This window comes from Haemorhous mexicanus, chromosome 3 (genome assembly GCF_027477595.1).
Source record: "Haemorhous mexicanus isolate bHaeMex1 chromosome 3, bHaeMex1.pri, whole genome shotgun sequence".
Taxonomy (NCBI): domain Eukaryota; kingdom Metazoa; phylum Chordata; class Aves; order Passeriformes; family Fringillidae; genus Haemorhous; species Haemorhous mexicanus.
This window is the reverse complement of record NC_082343.1, coordinates 1,580,855-1,605,495: the sequence shown is the minus strand read 5'-3', so window position 1 is coordinate 1,605,495 and position 24,641 is coordinate 1,580,855. Positions and strand designations below refer to the sequence as shown.

Genomic DNA, 24,641 nt, shown 5'->3' with positions numbered 1-24,641 from the left:
CCAGCAGAAAATACTTGTGGAGTTTTTACCCCAGCAGCTATCTGGCAACTCTGCTGTGAGAGTCCAAGCCAAGGGATGCTGCAGGGATGAGGACAGCTCCTTGGCCATTCAGCAAGTGGCTGGAACAGGCCCCTGGATGTCTGTTTTGGGAAGGCTGGAGACTGCTGGGATGGCAGAAGAGTGCAGCACTGAGCAGGGGACTCATTCTCCTCGGAGGAGCTGGATGGTTCCGAGTACAATGAAACCAGTCCAGGGCAGATTTACAAAGAAGATCTCAGTGTCACTGTTGTCCCTGCAAGCACAGCAACAAAGACATAAAAAGTGTCCTTATCAAGGTGATCTTGTCATTTCCTGATGTGTGACTGACATTTGGAATGGCCACTGTCCTTTCTGCATCCTGTGCAAGCACGTGAGGCACTGGCCCAGCCTGTGCCAGGAAAATCCATGGTGTGCAGGTTCAGCTCCCAATGAAATCCAGATTAACAGATGTAAAAGTCTGAAGTACCAGCAGGCTCCAAGTAATTCTAATGAGCCATAAAAAACAGCCTTTCCATGTAAAATGGGAATTTAAATGAAAATATTAGGATAAGCACATCCCTATTTATTCTCTGTGTGTTTAAATACGGAGCTTTCCTTTCTCCTCAGGAAAGATGAAGTGAAAGTAAAAGCAGAGAGTTTTAGGTGTTTTTCTAATGGGAGAGGAATGAAGATGTTTGGCTAAAATTAAGTCATCACCACAGTGCTCACTGAAGTGAAACACAACTTACTCCCCAGTAGAAGGGAATGACAGCACACACTACTGGGCAGCTGCATTCCCAGAGCTGGGACTTACCACTGGTCCAGTTCCAGACAGAAAAATCAAGCTTTTCTTCCACTTGGGTTCTCTTCAGTTTTTCCCCTACAAAACTAGAGCTTGGATTTGTGTGATTGCTTGAACCTGATCAAATCCTGATCCAGTTTTGCCTGTAGTATTCCACGTGATGTTTTCATGGAGAAAATTTCATATTGTCACGTCACAAAAGAGAACAAGGAGCTGATGAGACAGCAAACAAAATGCTCCCAAGGCTTCATGTGATACCATTCCAACTTGCACTTTGCATCCAGAAATGAACACAGTGGAAAAGAAGAAAAGCAAAGTGAGTAGCAAATGGCCAGGCCCTGCAGCTGCTCCATTCACAGGGAGAGGCAGCTCAGGTAACTCACCTGAGCAGAAGGAATCCAGGTGTCAGATCCAGCAGCTGCTCCAAGAAGGTCAGGGATGGTTCCTGGCAGTCCCTTCTCCCTCTGCACAGCTGCCCCTACAGCCTGTTCCTGCAGCACTGCATGGAATGTGAACCACACCCTGAGCATGGCTCTTTTAGGTCTGTACATTTCTTGGGGGCCTCCAAATCCCAGAGGGAGTCAGCACAGCTTTGGCAGAGTTAGGGGGTTTCTTAGGGAGAGGAAAGAACTACCTCATGTGCAGGTGAAGCCTTTAAGGGTTCAGTTATGCTGTTCTACCCAGCTCCATTCTGAACCTCTGAGAGCCCTGGGTTCCTCCAGGGAAACCCTCCAAAAGGAAGCAATTCATTGATGTCCAGGTTCCTTTCAAAGATTTTAAGGAATCTTCACAAGTCACAACCTCTATGATTAATTGGAAGGTCAGCATTATTAAAAAAAAAAAAAAAACAAACCTTTTGTTAATGACAGAGATGAGCCAACTCTGCACTGAGGAAATGAAAATGACTCCAAGCAGGTCATAAATACAAAATTTTATGTGGCATTTCAGTAAAAATATGCCTAAGTATAAATTTGCAACACTTTCATGTAACAGACAACCCTGTATAACATTTCCAAGAAGAAAACCCACATAACACGTGCCACTCCCACAGGGGCAGTAGATACAGAGCATTCCAAGACACACATACAGGTTTCACACAGATCCCAAGGACAGGAGGTTTGGAATGCTGGATGGATTTCCAGCCTCTTGAAAAAGGAACCTGCCAGATTTCTTTCCATGAGCTGCTGTTAAGCATTCCCATTCCAGTGGCATGCAGCCCAATTGATATTTAAATTGCTTCTCAACAATTTTAAATTAATTTTGACACACAGCTCCAGTTCACAAGCCTTAAGGCACTGTCCTCCATCAAAACATTTTGAACAGTGCCAACAGCAGCTTCTCCAAGGCCCTTTTGTCTATACTGAGGTTGCAAGAACAAATTCCATTTCTTCATGATTAATCCTCACAGAACAGAGATAACAGTACACCCAGATTGCACAAAAGGTTGATCCTGACTGTTTGGAAACACACCAAGTTTAAAACTACTGTCATAGTCCAATTAGCACTACTCTCATGATTCAATGAAAATGCTTTTCAGTGGAAAAATACCTGATCCTGGAAGGTATATTAACATGACACTTCTACTGCACAGCTAATAGTTTTTCTGTTAAACACCAATTTAGCCTTTACAGTGTTTGCTGCCTGCTGTTTCCCTGATAAATATTAGTCAAAACTGACTAACTCCAGTATCACACTACAGTAATTTTCCTACAAATGTAAAATTAAGTTGGAGAGATCCATGGTTGCACAGTATCACCTTTTCTAAGCAAAGCCTTAACCACAGTTCAGTGATCTTTGCAGTAAGATCCACCAACACCCATCAAATAGGGTCAAACCCAGCCACCACTAATACTCTCTACTTTACTGATGAAAACACAGGAACAACATCCATCCTCTGCTCAAGAGCCCTCAGAAGCCTGACCAAGCTCATTTCTACATTCACCAGACAGATCTAAGCTGCTGTCACCTGCTGCCTGCTTACTTAACCCCTGCTCATCAGTGCTCTTACAGCTCAGTCTGCCATGATGGAAAACACTTCCTATCTTTGGTTTTAATAACCCAAACCCAGCTGTTGTGACATGCCACAACAGAGCAAACGTGAGCAGAGAATTCAGACCCACCACACCAAGGGGCTTCTGATCTCTGCCACAGCATCTCACAGGCCATGTGCCTTTTAGGACAAAGTGCCATTCATGGGCTTGTTTGCTTGTGAAATCCACAGGGAAACCCAGCTCTTGTGAGAACACCTTTTTGTCTTCCAAGGGCACTGCTCTTCTCTTCTCTGTAGTGGCCACAAAGTTCTCCTGGTCTCTGCTGAGAGAAGTGTAGCTTTTACCAGGCTGCTGTGTGCCTCACCTGCTGCTGGGCCAGCTTTACCCCTGCTCACTTACACAGGACAACAGCCAAACACCACGAGCTCTTCTCAAGACAGTGCAATGTGTAGATATCATCCAGTCTGTGTTTCCACCCACATGAAAGCACTTTTAGAGGGGTCCACTACATGGGAATCAAACTCCAGACTGGGAGTACTCCTTAAGACAATCAAATTCAGGATATGCAGTGTCATTTTCTTCTTTGAGCAGCTCTACCAGACAAATGCAGAGCTTCTACCATAAAGTTTGAAAACATATGAGACAGGACATAGAAGGGAAAGCTGAGCTTTCTTGGCAATTACGTTCTTTGTAAGCATTAAAAAACAACAACAAAACAGCTTTCAACACAAATTGCCCCTATTAATCTCAGTCTCAAAGGAAACCAGCATTTTGCATTTGCAGCTTCTAATAAGAGATGACCTCACCTCTGACCACTCTTCATTCTTGAAGAACAAGATGAAATTCATGCATGCTAGCAAGGTTTATGCAACATATATATATATATATTTTAAAATAATATCAAGATTAGGACACATCTTCTGTTCATGGTCATACATCAAGAAAGCAGGAACATACAGGATCTCACGGAGGGCACTCCTCACCAAAAAAGACTTACATATTAACCCAAAGGAGTGATACACTGATATGTGTAATGACCCAAGTCTAACCACACCTAATGCTGTCTACCTGACGAGCCATGTTCACTTTACACAGTTCAACACGTGCACGTTTGCTCTGACAGAAGCAGCAGAACCCAAAGCTCCTCACCACTCTCCACCTGTCCCCTCTCTTTCCCCAAAGTGGTGATTCCAAAAGTAGAAAAGTGATCAAAGGTCAAACCCCAAGTGTCTCTTCAGACAGCATGACTAAAGCAGCTTGAGCTCTGCCAAAAGCATTCCGAGTTGGGAATGGCAGGACTGCACTGCACATGACAAACTTGTACTGGCAAGATAAACACAATTTACTGACTCCAAAGTGAGCATTTCCTGCTGCAATCTCCTGATGGGAATAAATTACCAAAAGAAAAAGAAGCAGTTGTGCTTTGGCAAAATTTCCCCCTGACCAAAATGATTTCCTTTAAACCTTCTAAAAGTTCTAACACACTTCAAACATTTAGCTGCCACTCTCTTTCTGCCTGATGTTTTTAATTACTCCAACTCCTTGGGTCAAACAACTCAAGCTGCACAGCCTCTGGATCACCAAAAACTGACACATCTGGGGGTGAGCTGCAGAATCAACTTCCAAAACAAACACAAATGGAAGAGAAAGGTGCTTCAGCTGAAAGTGATAAAAACAAACCCACGGTACACAACATTTCTGATAGAAGACCAGTAAAGTGCCTCCTTTCACTAGTGAATTGTCTCTGTGCTTCTGTGGCATTTGGGAACAATCAACATTCAGACAGAAAAGTCACAGTCCTGCCAAGCTACTGTGGAGTTAAAAGTCCTGATCTTGCTCAGGTCAGTCCTTAGAGGGACACACACACAAATGATCATTTCAGAGCTGCTGAACTGAGGCTGACACCCCCTTTTCCTCAGAGGACATAGAACAGATAAGACACTGATTCTGATTGTCACGGCTAAGGTCACACAACACACAGCAAATGTGCTTATCAAAGAAAGTAAGCAAGTACTAAGCTTAAAAAAAGAGGAGCCTGCTGGCAGAGCAGAGCTTTGCGTAAACACCAACGACAAATCAAGTGTGAGCTCCAGCTTCAGACCCTGGAGGGGTCTGACACGTCTTTGGTCCGAGTGTACAAGAGACACCGCTGGGGAAGCTATAGCTCCTTCTCAGCGCCCTGACTCTTCCGCTGCCTCACTGTGCTTTCAGTCTCTGATTCAGCTAAAGGCTGCTCGCTCAAGTCTTCCGTTTCTTCTCCCCCTGATTCTTTTCCAAGTGCTAAATCCTCCTCTGACTCATCAGCACTCGAGTTTGCTGCATCTTCTCCATCTGAGAGATCTTTGACGTCGGCAGCCTCGTCGGCGGAGAGCTGCTCGGCCTCGTCCGGCTGCTCCAGCGCCGCGTTCTCCGCGTTCTCCTTGCTGATTGCTTCTTCTAAACAAAGCAGAGACTGCAGTTAGACTGACCCTCACAGCAAAGCCTTCCCAAGCTGCAGGGACACTCTCTGAAATACTGATGAACATTACAATTGATTACAATTATTATTCCAACTGGGATTGGAACCAGATGTTCCTTAAAGTCCCTTCCGACCTGAACCATTCTGTGGTTCTGTGATTGAAAACCTTTTCTTATTTTTCAGTTATTTCCTTAAATCTTCAGTAGATCTCTCCTCCACTTCCATTTATTGTCCTTGCATGGCAGGAACAGACAGACTTTCATTTTATTCCACTGAGTTACAAACCAAAGACAAACCAATTTTACTTGGTTCCTGGGTTTTTGGTTCACCCCTAAGATCTGAACAGTGTGTTGCCCTTCCTCCTACAAATTTACCCCTGAAACTCCAGCTTCCCAGCCTCTTAAAGAGTTCTTACCAGGTGTTTCAGCTCTGTGTTTTGACTTGGCTGGGCAGAGGCAGTCTGAAATCAAAACCAGGACCTGTGGAAAGGAAAAAGGCATTCATTAGCAATAATAAAAACAGCATTTATTAGCAATTGCAAAAATCCCTGCACTCATTCCTTTTAGATAGATATACAGAATCAAACTTACAAAATTGTATTATCTTGCTTAGAGATAAGAGCTAAATAAAAACGGGGAAAAAAAGTGCATTCTTAGTGTGTACTAACCAGCATTCCTTGCCTTCTACTACCCATTTTCTGCCTCCTACTTTCCTAAATTTATTCAGTACTGACACTGCTCACAGCTGAAGAACAGCTCAGAGCACAGTTGAGAATTTTTACTTTCTGAAAATTTATGAAAAAATCTTGGTCAAGATTTCCTGTATTCTGGGATGTTATTCCATTCCTATCCTAGCTCTCTGGTACAGATGTGTGTTCCACCTCTCGTGCTCATTATTTGAGAAGCCCAGTGCAGAACTCAAAATGCAAGGAAGACATTTGTGCCTCACTGTCACATGCTAAGAATAGTGCACAGAAAAAGAGAGAGCTGACACCATGTGAAAGAAATAGATTTCAATCATTGAAAAGCTTTTTGGAAAGAACTGGGAGATTAACTTCACATTTTTTCAGCTTTTTCAGTTGTTTTTTTTTAGTGAAGCAGTAAGAAGGAGAGTTATCTTTTAAAACATGACATTGACTTGCTCCTAGTTATACTAACTTGTTTTGCTCTCATTTGGTGAAAATCTACCATCTAGAAAAATAAAAGCTGTTGAAATAGAATAATCAAAAACATTTGCCTGTATACAACAATTCTGTATGCACACTGAGTAGAAAACATGGTTTTGCCTAAATTCAAATTTCAACTGCTTTGAAATCACTTCCCAGAACCACTGGGAAATACACTGACAAAAATTTTCCTTTATTTTACTAATATTTGTGCTGAAGGGCAGAGATCCATGTCCCAGAAACAACCTTCACACATCCTACAAGGAACAGTGACTAAGCAGAAGGCTAAACCAGTTACCAGCAGAACTGTTTGAACTGCCCTTGCAGTTGCAGAATGCATTTATGGAACAGGCAACTAACCTGAAAAAACCTAAACCCCCAAACCTCCAAAGCCTTAAAAACATTTTCATCCTTTGATTTTGAGTAACAGCGTGGCAGACCCCTTACACTGCTGACTGCCACCAATTCCTCTGTGGTTAATAAAACTCTTCACAAAGCCTGTGTTCTTGCAAAGTTGGAGTCTTGACCAACTCTGACCACACTCTCCACCCTTAAGTAGAAAAGTCATGGATACAAAAAGGCCAATACAAGAATCACTCCTTTTAGTGGATGGACAGAACAAATCTAAACTGAAGCATTTCATAAGAATTTGAAAAGATTTCATAAGAAGGTGACCTGGTTTGTATTGAGGGCAGTGTCCAAATGCTTCTTGCCCAGGGACAGGCCTGGGGCACTGACCACCTCTCTGGGGAGCCTTTTGCAGTGTTTAACCACCCTCTGCTTCCTCATGTCCAGGCTAAACCTCCCTGGCACAGCTTTAACCCACTCTCACACACCCTGGATGTCACAGGGAAGAGATATGAGTATTCTGTAATATAATATTAAAGCGAGGTATATTTAACTATATCTTGCAAGCAAAGTTTTTTGTTTTTTTTTTTTTTTCACAAGATAATGCAAAGCAAGAGTTCTAGTTAACCAAGAAAAAAAAAAAGAATGTTTTCTTACCAAACCCAAGAGCAGGCCAACCAGTAAGGTAGCTAAGATGAAGATGGCATAGGAAATCCAAACATGAACTCCAAGAGTGCCAGTGAGGTAGTTATGAATTTGCTGGAAATTAGAACAAGATATTTAATAACTTCATACCTGAGACCACTTAGGATTTCTACTGCCAACCCCATTGCATGAATTGCTGTCTGATCAAGACCTTTCATTTAACAGTATTTATACTGAAGTTTTCCCTTTTGACACCATTAAATCTTGGGGGTTTTTCCTAATTTGTTCACATGAAAAGGCTTTTAAAGCAGAGGATGCACAATTCCTTCTCCCTGAGACACTCAGCATTTTACAGATACCACACACAGCCTTTACTGCAGATGGATGGATGAGAAGCCTTAGAGCTTTCAGCAAAGTATCACAACATCCTTCATCCCCATGTGGCATCTGTTCATTAACTAAAATCAAACCATTCAGCTCTTCCTTAAGATTTTTAGCTCTTACAAGGAGCCACACACTCTAAGCATACACTAAATAAATTATTTCACTTCTAAATTTAAATAAAATAACCCAAATACACTATCAAGATTTCTTTCAAACTTTGGTCTGTTCCTCAAACCTCCAAATTCAACTGGCTGAGTCAAGCAGCACATGGAGTCAGCAAGCTGGTAGGAAGTCAATTATGACATTAAATCTCTTTCAAAACAAACCACAATCAACATTTACAGGAGTTTAAACACAAAAATTCCAGAGTCTTCTTTTTAAATGTCAGAACATCTTTTGATATTTGTTAAGGCCTAAGCAAAGAGAGCAGAGCAGGAAGAGTGAGATGAATATTTCAGGTGTACATTTCCTAAGTGGAACACAAATTAGAGGTTTCTTCCCAGGACAGTTAATCTTCCAGGAAGGAGACAATAGAGAAACAACACCATTTCAGAGCAACTATGGGACAGAAACATCAGAAGGCTATAAAAAGTAAATATTATCCAGTGAAAGAATCAAAGATACACAACTCAGAGCTCTGCTTGATTCCATGTTAGTTCAGTGCTTAGTAAAAGTGATATGAACTTGTTCCAACTCTCAAGTACATTTCTTTTCTGAAGCACATTTTACAATAGTAACATATTTTGCTGCAATCAAATACAGTCTCTCAATCTCACTGACACTCAAAGGTTTTAAGAGGATGCTTCCTAACCACAGTCTGAAAATTCTCAGTATTTGGATGCCATGGAAAAACTTGGATAGTTCCCAAATGAAAGTATCTTGAAATATTTTAGAGTAAAATATGCTTTAATATTTTAAAGCACACATCAGTGTAGCTAAGCATTTCTCCTTTACTTCTGATAATTACTCTATTATACAAATTCATCGTGTTCCTACACAAGTGGTGTTGCCAGTTTAAACCCCAGACCTAGAAATTATTACTAAAAAACCCCTGTCCTTCCTTCTCCTGTGCAATACACGATGCAACTCGCATAAAAGGATAATAAAAATACTCAGTTATGCACTGACTTTTGAACATATGATTATTCTAAGCATAAAAAGGAGTATGGAAAGCACTACACAGTTACTTACCCTGATCCATCCCGAGAAGTGAAACAGCCCTGCCATGCCATGCATCCTGGAAAACAAGGAAATGGAAGGACAGGCTCACAGCAGCCCTGCAGCTTCTCTCCCCATTCCTAAATATGCTACAGCTCTTCTTCCTTCTCAGATGGAAAATAAGGACCCTCTCTGGATCTCCGATGTGAATTTATACATAATGGCTGCAGTCAGAATGAACTGCAGGCCACTCACGTCTCTGGTTCATCCTTTGTGCCATGCAAGCTTTCTACAGTATTTCTAAGCAAATCCTCTCTCTAAAAACAAATTCTCATACATCCTGTAAGCACTACACTGTTTGCTATTCCAAAGGGAGACAAAAGTCTCTCTTGTAAAGAAATAAACAAGAAACCCTTAAAGCTAAAGTACCAGTAGCCCGAAGTCATGAAGCAGTAATTTACATAAACACACACTTGATTCCAGGATTCAGCAGATATTAGAAATGCCACTTTACATAATGCTCACTGGCTGTATTTTTTCTTTTAATCTCTTTTCCAAGATGACATAAACAAGCCCTAGCAGGCACAAACAAAAGCAAATGCAGAAAATGAGCTCCCTTTATAGGTGAGAAGCTGGGAATCAGGCTGCCAATCCTGATGGCTTCTGCAAAGCCTGCAAGCCTAAGGAATAAAGGCCTTTTGTCTTTAAATTGTCAACACAGGACCCTCAGTGAATAATGAGATATAAAACATTGCTCTTGTTAACAAAAACCAAGTGTTACATTATAGAAGATGGAGACTTCCATCCTGCTACAGGCTCCACAGCTTCCCATTTCCTCTCCAAGATGTAGCCCTGAAGATCCTCCAAGGTGCGGGAGCCGCGGTATCTGCGAAACACTCCATCGTTGGCACTGCAAAACAAACCCCATCAGCACACACAGCCCCCAAACTCCGGGGGGAAAAACCCAGCCAAAACCCCACAGGCATCACAGATCTCACTGGCTCAGAGCTGAGGGCTTGGGAACTGTAATCCATCATGGAAAAATCTCAGGTTTTAAACAGCAGGGGTTTTGCCATTTAGAAAGCTGCCATTTTACTTAAATATTCACTGGCACTGCAGCAAATGCACAAAGCACGTGAGGTTAACAACCAACCCATTTCTAAATACAAGTCAGAATTAAAAGTGCACAAATATATGTATTTGTTTGTATATCTGCACAACTCATAATACTGATTTAATGAAGGGTTCAATATTTTAAGGATGGCATCACCTTATTGGAGAAGAGATACAGCAAATGACTTCTCTGCTCCATTTTTGATAGTATGGATAACAGGGAAACTTAGTAAAGTCACTTAAACTAAAGACAAGTTTCACATAAGGATTTCATCATGCAATCAAAGGTACAGTAACCTGAACTGAATTCAAAACCACTATTCCTTCATTTTCCCCCTGCTTTTGAGTTACAGACTAAATCAAGTGACAAGTAGGAGTCAACAGCTGCAGTTTCCAGTATGACACACTTACTGGTAAATTGTAGGAAGTGTTGTGACAAAGAAACGACCACTCAAGCCTAGAAAGGGAAGAAAACCACACAAACAGTTCAGTGACACTGAAATTTCTCAGCATTCCGACTTGTCTATAAATAGCTACATATCTGTATTTTAGAGCAGGCTGCACAGCTTTCACCATTGTTTTGTAAACACAGGTTAGTTTGTCTTCAGATTTCCTATAAACAATAACAGATACTGAATACTGGATATAAAGAAAGGAAGAATGTTTAGCTTGAAGGATGTTTACTGAGAGGTAATTTTCCTCATCAATGGATTTGTCTCCTCAGTATTTGCACACAGCTGAAGTTTTGGACCAGCCCAGCATTAGATGCACCCAGAGTCCACCAGAAAGGGCTGAATTCCTATAGGCAGCATCTGCAATTCATATAAAGTACCACTGTAAAGAGTACGGTTATTTAACTTTGCCTTTTGGAAAATTCTGTGAAAATCTTTTGGGAAATGAAGGCCTTGTGCAGCCTTCAATAAAGCAAACAGCTCTAGGCAACAGGATTAGCCATGGAAAAGTATTGTAGGAAGAAGGTTTCTGCCTTTAGAGACAAAGATGAGCCATACTGAAATAAGCCAGGTATTTTTAAAAATTTCACTGGTAATGTTTTCCTCAGTAGGAATTCCTCTATGGAATAGTCAAAAACAGGGTTATGGCTTTTTTTGTTGTTCAGTATTTTGTTTGAAGACATGTTAAGCAAATGATCTTTAAAGCTCCAGAAAGGAAAGCTTCTTTACTTCAACTTTTGAAGTTAAAGTAAAGAAGCCTTTATTGCTACGAGAGGCAGGGTGATGAGAAACTTCCTGAAACAGCTAAAAGTTGTGCCAGCACAGGGAGATACAAAGCAAACAAACCCACAAGTGTAACAGCAGAATTAATAAAGCAGACAGCACAGCTGCACAAGGAAAAGTGGGTGCAGAGTCACAAAGAACATAATTAGCTCAACAGAGAAAGTCATGGGAACACTGACAGGCTTTTTGAAGTTCTTACGAATGCCACTCAGGCAAAGCAAATAAAACCACTCAAACCTCTTACCTGTGACCTATCCTAGAATGAGCACCTCAGAAGCAACTCTGAAATCTAAAAGTTATGAAATGCATCTAAGCTCCCCCAATATTTTTGGTGGAGGTTTGTTGGTTATCTAAGGCACCTCCCTAGATTGGTAAAAGCAGATGCGAGTCAGCTACAAAATTTAACAACACATTAAATTGTTTTGGTGCCTGTTTAATACAATCTTGAATTGGCTACAGTTAAGCATATGTCTCTCTCTGTAAATCAGAAGCTGACACCCACTGTGAAACCAGCAGTTAATCAAAAATTTAAAAACCATCTGAGGCATTTCAGAGGTATGCACACCTCTGGAAATGTACAGAGAATAGAGATGACATCTAAAACTGTTTTCAGCCAACAACTACTCAAAGAAAACACAGAAGATCCAAGAAGTCTTGCTGTAATTCACAGGTAAACGTTGTGATCAGGAGCTTAAAAAAGGCACCACAAATATGCAGAATTCAAGGGTCCAGAAGCACCTCCACCATGTGCTTGTTCCACACTGAATGTCTCAATGGAGAAGATGAGGCAAGAGGAAGCACTTGAAGGCTGGAACATCAGGGGACTGAAACATGCTGGCAAGCCATTAAGACTCTGGTGGATTCATTCTTCAGGCATCTCCTGCAATTAAGCACCGTGAATGGCCACTTTCTCCTGCCGGTTTGGGAAGTGCAATTTTATGTAACTCTGCACTCATCTCGTGGTTTTCCCCTAATTTAACACATTTTGACTACTTTCAATTCAATGAAGGGGTTACATAACAAAGACTAATTAAAGTACCATTGTGCAATCAAGAAAGGAGACAGAGCACTTAAGCACAACTGAAAGGCTGATGCAAAGCCCACAGTAAAAATACCTCAGTAACTTTGGAGAGCTCCATAGAAACTCATATCTTCCAAATTACATCAGCACCAAAGGCCAAATACGTAATAAATGTTTGTTTTCCACTCTGAGCATTCCTTAATTCTAGAAGTGCCTGCAGCTCTCAGCACCGAGCTGGATGTTGGAGGTTTATTACATGAGCTTTGGAACAAATTCATCATTTTGGTCAGTCCTTGGACTCAGAAGAAACCCATGCTTTGGGGTCAGGACTCTCAGCAACATTAGAAATCCAAGTATTAGGTTTACATCTATTAAAAAAAGGTAATATTAAAACTCATCTGTTTATTACAGTATATAATGATTAGTACAGGCAGCTTTGTATACTTGTGAACTTTTAACAAGACATGAACCTACACAGGGTCCAGAACAGGTGGCATTTTCTTGTCAACTTGGATTGCTGATTCTGAGACAAGAGTTTTGATACAGTAAGTCTGTTCAGGATGTATTCAACTAATAAACACATTTTTCACACACTTTATAAAGCAAAACCAAAAATCAGTGAAGTCTGGCTTTTTTTTTTTTCTAATAACATCTCATCTATCAGTCTTTTGATACTGCTGATAAAATCCTTTATCCCCTTAGAGCCCAAACAAGCATGAAGCATTCTCAGGAGATGCAGAGGTTTATACAATATTAATACTGCTTGTACAAAGAAACACTCAAAACTTTGAAGGGAGTCACCAAAGGAATAAATTAGATTGCACTTGTGCTTCTGTGAACAGTTAGGGAAGTGTTTTTATAAACATATTTGCATATGTGCATCACCAACAGGAAACAGTAATAACATCTTTAATACAAAGCACTGCCACAATTAAAGCAGTCAATAAACCAGCAACATGCTGGAAACAGTTAGCAGGTTTAATTAAAGAAGGCTTGCTCTACCACACCCAGAAATTCTCCTAACGGGAGGCTCCAGAGCTGGAATCTTCTGCAGACAGGTTGGAGGAATGAAACAGCCAACAGCTTCCAGTGAAGAAGATTAAAATAGAGAATAAGCCTCTTGTAAGTCAGTATTAAGCCAAATCAGCCCCCAAATCTTTAATCCTTTAAATTGAGTTTATAAACTTCAGCTCAGAAATATGAACTGTATGGAGAAACAAAGTGTGGAGAACATTATTTTGACTTGGAAGCCTAAACAAACAGCACATGGTAGTTGTGCTGAATAACTCCTGTTATTGAAACCCTCAGTTTCATGCAGTACCTGGCTCCTGAGTGACATCCACTTTCCCAACGGTGATGCCGAGCCGCTCGCTCTCCTTGGCAAAGCTCTCCCAGGTCACCTCCATCTGCTGACAGGCTGGACACCAAGGAGCATAACTGAAGGGGGAAGGCAGGGAAATATTTTAACACTCTTCCACTTACAGACATGCAAATTGATTTATCACACTGAGAATGTACAAACACGTCAATCACAGAGGAAAAACCTACAGTTTTTTTAATCAAGTCTACCGAGTAAGACAATCAAAGCTTTTTTATCAATCCCTATGTTCCTCCCCATGCTATTAGAACAAATCACAGATTTGAGAAATTCATATCCAAACTCCTCACCACTTGTGATTTATTCTATTTACATAGGAAATAAAATACATTTCCATGGCAGCTATCTGAATTATTGAAGCCAGGTTGTCCTTTGAAGCAGTATCCTTCATCACAACATTTTGTATTGATTTCCCACACCTCAGAACTTCCTGAAATTACATTTGCCTTAACCCACTACTCCATACATCACAACATGCCCTTTTTGATAGCAGCCATGAGAGACTTAAGAGCACACATCAAATTCCTGCTGCTCATACTTATCACCTTGTTTTTACCCAGGATTTATTTCAGAAAAATAGGAGTGCTCTTTTCAAGAGCTGAATTTTCTACACTCTCAATCAGAAGAATTAAACCAATTTTGCACCTATTGGTAATATCAATCTGGAAACAGAGCAGCTAATATAAAGGATAACATCAGATAAAATTGATGGTAAAATCCCCTTTTTCCTTCCTGTATTTTAGCCTAACTTGGTTGGCCAAGTCTGCATGAAACTTGTGCAGGGAACCAGGACTGGGAGGTACAGACTGAGCTGGGGCAATTGCCCATGCACAGACTCAGCCTTTTTCCAATGAGGAGAGACCTTCATGGGCTTCAATGTGATTTACCAGGGCAGGGATGGAGGCTCCTGGCAGCAAAAGGAGTGTGAGTCTGGGGACACTGTTCCTGTCACAGGGCTCCACAGGTGCCACCATAAAAGCAGTGAGTCTGGGGACACTGTTCCTGTCACAGGGCTCCACAGGTGCCACCATAAAAGCAGTGAGTCTGGGGACACTGTTCCTGTCACAGGGCTCCACAGATACCACCATAAAAGCAGTGAGTCTGGGGACACTCTCCCTGTCACAGGGCTCCACAGATGCCACCATAAAAGCAGTGAGTCTGGGGACACTGTTCCTGTCACAGGGCTCCACAGGTGCCACCATAAAAGCAGTGAGTCTGGGGACACTGTTCCTGTCACAGGGCTCCACAGGTGCCACCATAAAAGCAGTGAGTCTGGGGACACTGTTCCTGTCACAGGGCTCCACAGATGCCACCATAAAAGCAGTGAGTCTGGGGACACTGCTCCTGTCACAGGGCTCCACAGATGCCACCATAAAAGCAGTGAGTCTGGGGACACTGCTCCTGTCACAGGGCTCCACAGATGCCACCATAAAAGCAGTGAGTCTGGGGACACTGTTCCTGTCACAGGGGCTCCACAGGTGCCACCATAAAAGCAGTGAGTCTGGGGACACTGGTCCTGTCACAGGGCTCCACAGATGCCACCATAAAAGCAGTGAGTCTGGGGACACTGTTCCTGTCACAGGGCTCCACAGATGCCACCATAAAAGCAGTGAGTCTGGGGACACTGTTCCTGTCACAGGGCTCCACAGGTGCCACCATAAAAGCAGTGAGCCTGGGGACACTGTTCCTGTCACAGGGCTCCACAGATGCCACCATAAAAGCAGTGAGTCTGGGGGCACTGTTCCTGTCACAGGGCTCAACAGGTGCCACCATAAAAGCAGTGAGTCTGGGGACACTGTCTCTGTCACAGAGCTCCACAGGTGCCACCATAAAAGCAGTGAGTCTGGGGACAGTGTTCCTGTCACAGGGCTCCACAGATGCCACCATAAAAGCAGTGAGTCTGGGGACACTCTCCTGGTCACAGGGCTCCACAGGTGCCACCATAAAAGCAGTGAGTCTGGGGACACTGTTCCTGTCACAGGGCTCCACAGGTGCCACCATAAAAGCAGTGAGTCTGGGGACACTCTCCTGGTCACAGGGCTCCACAGGTGCCACCATAAAAGCAGTGAGTCTGGGGACACTGTTCCTGTCACAGGGCTCCACAGGTGCCACCATAAAAGCAGTGAGTCTGGGGACACTGTTCCTGTCACAGGGCTCCACAGGTGCCACCATAAAAGCAGTGAGTCTGGGGACACTCTCCCTGTCACAGGGCTCCACAGGTGCCACCATAAAAGCAGTGAGTCTGGGGACACTCTCCTGGTCACAGGGCTCCACAAATGCCACCATGCTCCCCATCCATTGCAAAGCACAGAACCACATTCCCTCCTGGGCAGGGGCCTTAGCACAAAACCATCACTGGGAACCTTCCCAAGGTTCTCCACTCCTTGGGTTTGTCTGCCACCACTGCTGTGTGACCCAGGGACTGGCAATCCCTGCTCCCTGGCTCTCAGCAGGAATGCTTACTTCCCTGCTGGCTGCAGACAGAGATATCCCCAGCCACCCCCAGATGTTTCATGTGAATAAAGCTTCATGTAAAACAGGCCATTTCTCACTGAAGAGGTGGAATTAAATGTACTCTGAGTGCTTTCTGGTAGTTTTTAAACTCCTGTATTTAAAAAAGGGAATCTTGTCACTTGGCAGTTTAAAGGACACAAATTAAAAATACTTGTTTTATTTAACTTTTGGAATTTATGAGACTAACTGTGAAAGCCTACATCTTGTCTTTTTAAGTCAACATCATTCTGTGTGAGAGCATCTGCAAAAAGGACATAAATCTTATCCTGCCAAGAAACAGCCCCTCAGTATCTTCCCAAAAGATGCTGGAAACAAGTCTCGCATGCAGTGATGGTCTCCATTGTGCTGCTGGCCCAGAGAGAGCTTTTAATAACAGTCTGGCAGGTTCTGTACTTTACAAACAGGATTATTTCATTATACAAGCTTGACTGATAAATAAGAACCTGCTAACATCCATCAGATAATGCAGCTGGTGTTGATCTAAAATGAGAGAGAAGTTTGACTGTTTTCTAAATCCAGCTGCTCTAGATGTCTCAGATTCACACCACGAGATTTTCAAAATGAATACATCCTTTAGGCTGTTTAATCTGATTTTGGAATAGAAATTTTGACCCCATCAAAATTTATATTCATATTTGACATGCATGAGCATTTCTCCTGAATGAAGTGGAATATTCAATACACAACTAACACTCATATGATTGAAAATATATCCTTTAGCTCAAAGCAGCATGAAAACCTACCCATGTCACAGTTCAGCAGTGGCAGGACATGACAGTGAATTTCACAAAAAGCTGTGGTTGTCAGCTGTCTAATTTTTAGTATCAATATTGGACATGGGATGGCAATAGTTCCATATAATGCTGCAAGATCCAGCCACTCCAGGTGAACACTGGCACAGACAATCAGGATTAAAATATTTGCTTTACACTCCTGAAATTACACATCCAATTCTTGCCAGCCAGGAAACAGCCTGTCCCCACACGCTCAAGAGAGAACTTGTAGCAGACATCAGATTTCTGCCAGAGTTACCTCTGCTGTTTACCTCAACACCCTCACCTTCCTGAAGCTTTCATGTCTGCATTTGTTGTGCAGCATCAAGGAATTCACGATGCCCTCCAGACATAACAAAAAAATTACATTACCAAAGCTTCATTGTGTCTCTTTCTCAGTCTTAAAATACTGAAAAAGTGTAAGGGGGGGTAAGTTACTGAACAGTAAAATACCTCACACTTAGGACATCTTATCACAAGTTTCAAAAAACTTTCTGCACCCCCAAGGACTGAGGGAAGAACTTGATTTCAACAGGGTTTTTAGAACTGTGGCAGATTTGTATTTCCAAAGAAATTATGGTACAACTGCCACTCTTAAATTCACAGAAAAAAATAACATCTGTAGGAGCAGGCAAACAGACCCTGGTGTCTGCTGTGGAACCAGTCTTTGTTACTTTCCAAGGCACAACATGCAAGAGCAGGTCCCTGGCAAAAGCAGATGTAACCAAATTTCTTCTGCCATACTCCAGGCAGGCCAGGAAACACTTAGCACTTTGTCAACAGCACCAAATTTCGGGCTGTCACTCCCATTCCTTTTCCCCGGGCACAGGGGGTAGCTCTATTAACCTGCAGGGCACAAGGTACAGTGCAAACAGGTGTGACAAGAAAACAGGCCTCTCCTAGTCAAAAATCAAAGTCTTCTGCAATTTAAATCAGGACTTGGGCACTCTGTTAAGGAAAGAAAGCCTTCAGTAGCCTGTTACACATTAAAAGGCAATTTGCTGATCTCCATCACAGCTACAAGTGACACACTGCCAAACTATTCACTGCAAGCAGGTACTGCACATTCCTCAACACACACCTCAATCCTGATGCTTCCAGACCTCTTCCACAGCAGAGTTTTCCAGCTGAAATGCTCTCACACACGGTCAGCCCACCACAAAAAAGGCAGCAAGCATCTATCACTGCAGCAACGACTGACCTCAGCAGACTAAACTCACTATTTCCAAGGATCCAGGTGTTTTCTCCTGCTCCTGCTCCATTACAATAACTAAAGCTTTCTGCAGAGGGCATAAAGAAAGCAATTGAAAAGCAAAGTTTGAAGCCCTCAGACTCAGGCTTTGTTTTTGACTTCTATTTATCTCTGATCTAAAGCACAAAATAACAACCTTTGGCTTTCAAATACCAACAGCTTCACTGAGGCCCTACAACAAAAGCCAGTCAAGTGAAAACCAGTCAGAGCAAAGGTGCCATTCTGCCTATCACCCCCAGTGGATCAGTAAACACAAAGACTTTGCTAAGATGTACTGATATTTGCCAGCTCCAGCCACTTCTCTCTCTGCTTGCACCTGCCTGGCTACTGAATTCACCATTCCACCCTTTTCAAGAACATTTAACTGACTCTCTATCTGCCTTCTCACTACCATCACCAACAATCACAGATGTAACCTCGAGTACCATTCCACACCTTGCTCCAATGGCAATTTCACCAAGTTGCACCAATCAAGGAGAAAGGAAAAACAGCTCATGGATACAGGCATGAGAGCATTTGCTGAAGAGAAAACAGCAAAACCTGCTTAAACCAAGCTGCTTGATGGAGTTCATATTGGGAATGCTATTAAAATAAGAGCAAAAATGTGGGGACAATACCCAACAGAATGGTAAAAGCAGCATCAGAACAAAATTCTTATTTTTATTGTTTTAAATAGTTTTGCCTTATTGCTACAGATCTCACAAGCATACAAAATGGAAAAAAAAAAAGACAATTCTAAACACAGCTAGGTCTTGGGGCAGGATAGGCAGCTTTGTAATGCCAACAAAAGAACAGCTCCAGATGAACTGTGTTTTCTCCTGACGAGTGCCAAACCCCTCCAAACCAAACAAGGCTTTTTTTTAAAGAAGGAGAAATTATTTTTAAAATAGAAAGCAAATCAATCAATGAAAAATTACACGAATTATTCTAGAGTTTCAGCAGATTAAGTTCCATCATTGTCCATGTTTTTAAGTCCCCTTCTGTACCTGTTTTGTTTCTGCTACAAAGTATATTTCAGCATCACATATTTGCAGTTTCTGTTCAGCCTATGCCCTGCACAACACTCAGCTGTGTGTTCAGTTATTAAATAAAATGTTTGGTCACTTCCTCTGGACTCAGCCAGCAGAGCTGCAGAGGCTTCAAAACCAAAACAGTTTTGATAACTTGATTTTCATTCCCCCTGCTTTTTGGCTTTTATTGGGTTTTGGCTTGCTGGGTATTTTTCAGAATAGGAGAAAGAAAAGCCTGGACACTAACAAGAAGTAAAAGACTAGACACCCTTAAGTGCCAGAAAATTCTCAATCCTGTTGAATTCTTAACCTAGGTGACAACAACTGTTAAATATTTAGCACATCCTTTGGGATTTTATTTACACAAAGTATTTCAAGGCAACCGATGAGAGCATCCACATGCCAAAACATTCAGTTTCATTTTTAGCCCACTCCTTGAAGCTGCAGACTAAAGGTGCTGGTGGAAGAGCTGAAGCCTTGCAACCAGCTGGCCACAGAGACAGCAGGGCAAGGTTTCATGATAAGTGACAGTGAAAAAATAAAAAGTATTCTTACACTATAAGAATAATAAGCCTTAGAAACTTGACTATTAACTGGTCTCCTGATTTTCACCTGGCTAGAACTAAATGGACAATGAAGACATTCTTTTTCAGGTGCACACAGCAATAAGTCCAAGCTGAAACAAAGAGGAACATTTAATACATTTAATACCCAACGTGGGAACAATCACATGAAGTACTGCAGATGCACCAAGAGCATAAACAGCTTCTTTTCCAACCAGAGACATGAGGACGAGTTCATTGATAGGTTGGGTTTTTTGTTTGCTTGTTTTAATTTACCTCAACAACAAGAGGATGTTAAATTAAGATAAATCAAGTTTGGAACAAGTTTAGTTTACAAATGCAAAATGCTGCTTTTAAGTAAGCAGACCAGAAATTAGTTTTGTGTTCCAGACAGACACAATATTAAAGACAAAAAGAAAACTCCTCATATTAATGAATCATTATCTCACAGCTACAGAACAGAGATAAGGAAAGAGGGAAACTTTTAAACACAGCTCATTCCAGCACTAAGCTCACATCACTCCAGCCCAGACCTGTGTGCTGTGATAGCAACACCATCCAAAAAATGGTGCAATGTCTGGCAGATACAGAACCTTCTCCACAACATTTTTATCAATAAAATGCAGCAGCGCTTCCAGGGCCTGCAGTTTTTCCAGCTATGAATAACAAACTATTTGCAAAAAGCCAGACAAGTACACACACCTCAGCTAGGGGGAATGAAGGAAGAAAAATCCCATTTCTGCTACACAAGTAATTTCAAATTTAAGTTTCCCTATTCATGCACCTGGGAAGAACAAAAAAGTGGAATTACACAGTGATTTTCTACTTTCCCAAACAGAAAAACTGACATTAAACAGCAGCTATACCTGTTCCTACCATGGCAGGAGGCATCAAAAGAGCAGCTGATGAAAATATTTTCTTTCATGAAGATGCAATAGAAACAGAAAGTACTGCTCAGAAAACAAAGGTCTTATAAATAAATACAAGGTTCTTCAAACAAATGAGGTTTTAATGAACATTACTGCAGTCCTGCCAACCAGCCTGAGACAGCATGGAAGGAATGCAGGGACTGACACGCAGGGCTCCTGTTTGGATCACCAGCTCTAAACCAGATAAAACCCAGCAGAAGCCAAAACCCATCAGAAGGCAAACTGCTGCAAGAATTGGATTAGGCTGCCTTTGCTGCTCTCTCCCCACTGAGGCCACTGGGGCTGAGAATTCTCACCCTGAGTTTCTGCCACAAGCCCAAAGGAACATTTAGACATGAGGGACGCAGCTGCTGCTCATGGAAAAACTCACTGGCTGTAAGATGCTGCCTGCCCCAGCTTCCCTCCCAAAATAAAACCGAATTTTCTCCCTTCTCTCAAAGATATTTAGAGGATGAGGACCCAGAGCAGGGATGAGGGGAAAGCCGGATCAGATTTCACCCAGAAAGCGCACAGGGGAAAAAGCCCAGACCGGATTCTGCCCAGGAAACATTAAAAAAAAAAATCAGTCCTAGAGCTCAAACTCTCACTAATTCCACACAGGCAGCACTGAGTTCACATCCTCATTAAAGACAAAGGTTCCTCCTCAGGAGAAAAGCAGAAAGCCCTAGTAATGAACCACAGGAAATAGTGTGGAGACCCGAGGATCTTTCACACATCAAACACCAAGTAAAATTAATTAGAGTCTGATTTAAGCGGTGCAGCAAGATATACCATGTCCAGCTAACTCTAAAACTAACTCTGACACAATTGCTGTGGTCAGCAACCTCTCACTCCAAACCAAAAACCAATTTTTCAATTGCAGTAAAGGCTTCCCAAGGACTCTGCTAGCTACCCCAACCACTTCTCATTTCAGTCAGTTCCTCTCTTTTTTCTTCTTTGGAGGCACGCACCACTAGTTATTTAAATATTTTCGTTTAGAAATAAAAACGTTGAGTCACCATAAATAACCTTTTTTCTTAAAACACACCAACCTGTGTATGAATCAGTAACTTTCATACAATTGCTTCCACGTTGAACTAAGTGAAAAAACTTCAATTTAAAACATAACCTCAGAGCAGAAGAAAAATTTATTTTTCTCTCCACCTTTTAGATCTCAATAAATGAAGAGAGACACAAAAGCCATTCTAAATCCTCAACCACAACAGCTGGCATCCCTGGGTCACTATCAGGTGTTTCAAGATCGTTACCACCTATTCACTGATTAACACCAGGGTCGAGTAGGATCCTGAGCCCTAAGAAAGGTGATAGTCCATCCTGCTAAGAGACTGGAGATAAAACAAATTCAAGGGCAAGCCAAAACTTTAAGTAGCTATTTAAGTATTTAGGAGGAAGAACGAGTTCAGATGTTCAAACTGCTTTAAACTCAAGCACTTGAACAGAGTAACACACATGCCTCAATAAAATCCTATTTTATAGCTGCACAGCCCACAGGTACCACGTGGCTGTACTGCCTACTTAAACTACTTTTTTATTCATTGCTGTCTTAAAAAAACCCTCCAGCTCCTTTCCCCCCTTCTAAATACAAGCAGGTGAGCGAGGCTCCACCAAAAATAAAGTCACGTGCCCATCAAGAACTGTGTCATGTCCCAAGAAAAGCCACCACTTAATGAAATCTGATGCACCTCCCTCGAATGAGAACTCCGAGCTCAAGTCAAGGCTGGGATATTATGTAATCCTGCCTTGGAAGCCTGCTCCTACTAAACGTTCCCTATGGAATTCAGCCCTCTCGGAGCTCACACAGAAACTGGTGGGGGAGCAGAGCAAGGGGCAGCGCTGGACACTGTTCCCAGAGTGACCCTTTTAACCGTGGACACTCAGATGAGAACCTGAGGGACAGCAGCTTCACAGGATCACAGAATGGTTGGGCTGGAAGGGGACCTTGAAGGCCATCCAGTGCCAAGCCATGCCATGGGCAGGGACACCTTTCTCTGTCCCAAGGTGCTCCAAGCCCCATTCCACCTGGCCTCGAACTCTTCCAGGGATCCAGGGGCATCCACAGCTTCTCTGGGCAACCTGTGCCAGGCATCACCATCCCCATAGTGAAGAATTTATTCCCCACTATCCAGTTTAACCCAACTCTCTGTCAGTTTCAAGGCGCTCCCCCTTGGTCTGTCATGGCACACTCTTGTAAACAGTCTTTCCCCATCTTCCCTGTAAATTCCCCTCAGGTACTGGAAGGCCGCAATTAGGTTACCCAAAGCCTTCTATTTGGGGTGAACAACCCCAATTCTCTCAGCCTCTCCTCAAAGGACAGATGCTCCATTCCCCTGATTAACTCGGTGGCCTGCTCTGGGCTCGCTCCAACACCTCCACGTCCCTCATTCCCCTCTGTCTGAAGTGACCCCTTTAACCTTGGGCACTCCGCGCCCACACAGGCCGGGAACCGGCGGGGTTCCGTCCGGCCATCCCCGCAGACCGGGCCGTGCCCGCCGGCTGAGGGCGGGCACCGGGCACCGCCCGCCGCTCCCTCTCGCCGTGCCCGGCAGCCACTGCCGGCGTGGGGAAGCTGCGCGGCCCCTCCGCAGGGCGGGAAGGCCGGCCCGGCCCCCTTCTCCCCACAGCGGGGCTGGAGGCACCGGCCATGCCCGCGGGGAACCCCTCGCAGGGAACCCCCCTCGCCCCCCCGGCCACGCTGCCTCCGAGGCGGGCGGGAAAGCGGCCGCTACTCACAACTCCAACATCCACTGGCCCTGCAACACCAGGCTCCAGTTGGAGCCGCACAGCACTCGCACGCTGCTCCGCGGCTCGCCGGGGCTGTAGAAGGAGGAAGAAAAGCAGGCGGCGGGACCCAGCAGCGCCACGAGCAGCAGAGCGCGGATGATCCACCGCCCCTGGCGCCAGCGGCCCGGCGCCATCTTGGGCCCGCCCGCCCTCAGGAAGTCGGGGCAGGAGCGGCCCCGCGGGGGCGGTGCCTGCGCCGGGCAGGGGCGGCTCCTCCCGCGGCCACGCCCGCCCCTCACGGCGAGGGCGGCCGGACACGGCCTTCGAGCGGTCCCGGTGCCCGCCCCTCACGGCGAGAGCGGCCGGACACGGCCTCCGAGCGGTCCCCGTGCCCGCCCCTCACAGCGAGGACGGCCGGACACGGCCTCCGAGCGGTCCCGGTGCCCGCCCCTCACGGCGAGGGCGGCCGGACACAGGCCCCGAGCGGTCCCGGTGCCCGCCCCTCACGGCGAGGGCGGCCGGACACAGGCCCCGAGCGGTCCCCGTGCCCGCCCCTCACGGCGAGGGCGGCCGGACACGGCCTTCGAGCGGTCCCGGTGCCCGCCCCTCATAGCGGGAGCGGCCGGACACGGCCTCCGAGCGGTCCCCGTGCCCGCCCCTCACGGCGGGAGCGGCCGGACACGGGCCCCGAGCGGTCCCGGTGCCCGCCCCTCACGGCGGGAGCGGCCGGACACGGGCTCCGAGCGGTCCCGGTGCCCGCCCCTCACGGCGAGGACGGCCGGACACGGCCTCCGAGCGGTCCTGGTGCCCGCCCCTCACGGCGGGAGCGGCCGGACACGGGCCCCGAGCGGTCCCGGTGCCCGCCCCTCACGGCGGGAGCGGCCGGACACGGGCTCCGAGCGGTCCCCAGCTTCGAGTGCAGCTCCAGCGGGGCCTCTGGACACCTGCTCCGGCCGCAGCTCGCAGGGCGCTCGGCCAGGTTTCCTGAGCTCTCTTGTCACCGGCGCCGTGTGGTGGGAGCTGGTTGAACAGCGGTGATGGCTCCTGCGGGTGCTCTGAGGCACCGGTGCTGCGGGATCGCAAGCGCTCCCCGTTCCGAGGAGCTGTCGCCCTTTTTTTTCCCTTTTCTGCTGCTAATAAGAATCCCAGAACCCCAGAGCAGT

At 44.4% G+C, this 24,641-nt stretch overlaps 1 protein-coding gene across 1 annotated transcript; it reads right to left on the bottom strand.

Moving 5' to 3' along the window:
- Positions 1-1,736: 1,736 nt before the first annotated feature.
- TMX4 (thioredoxin related transmembrane protein 4) lies at positions 1,737-23,707 on the bottom strand. Its single transcript, XM_059840477.1, has 8 exons — positions 23,488-23,707; positions 13,660-13,775; positions 10,494-10,539; positions 9,751-9,879; positions 9,003-9,048; positions 7,440-7,541; positions 5,685-5,748; positions 1,737-5,247 (listed from the first exon to the last, which is right to left on the bottom strand). The coding sequence occupies exons 1-8, from the start codon at positions 23,670-23,672 to the stop codon at positions 4,970-4,972; spliced, it is 966 nt and encodes a 321-aa protein (XP_059696460.1). The 5' UTR covers positions 23,673-23,707; the 3' UTR covers positions 1,737-4,969.
- Positions 23,708-24,641: the final 934 nt, after the last annotated feature.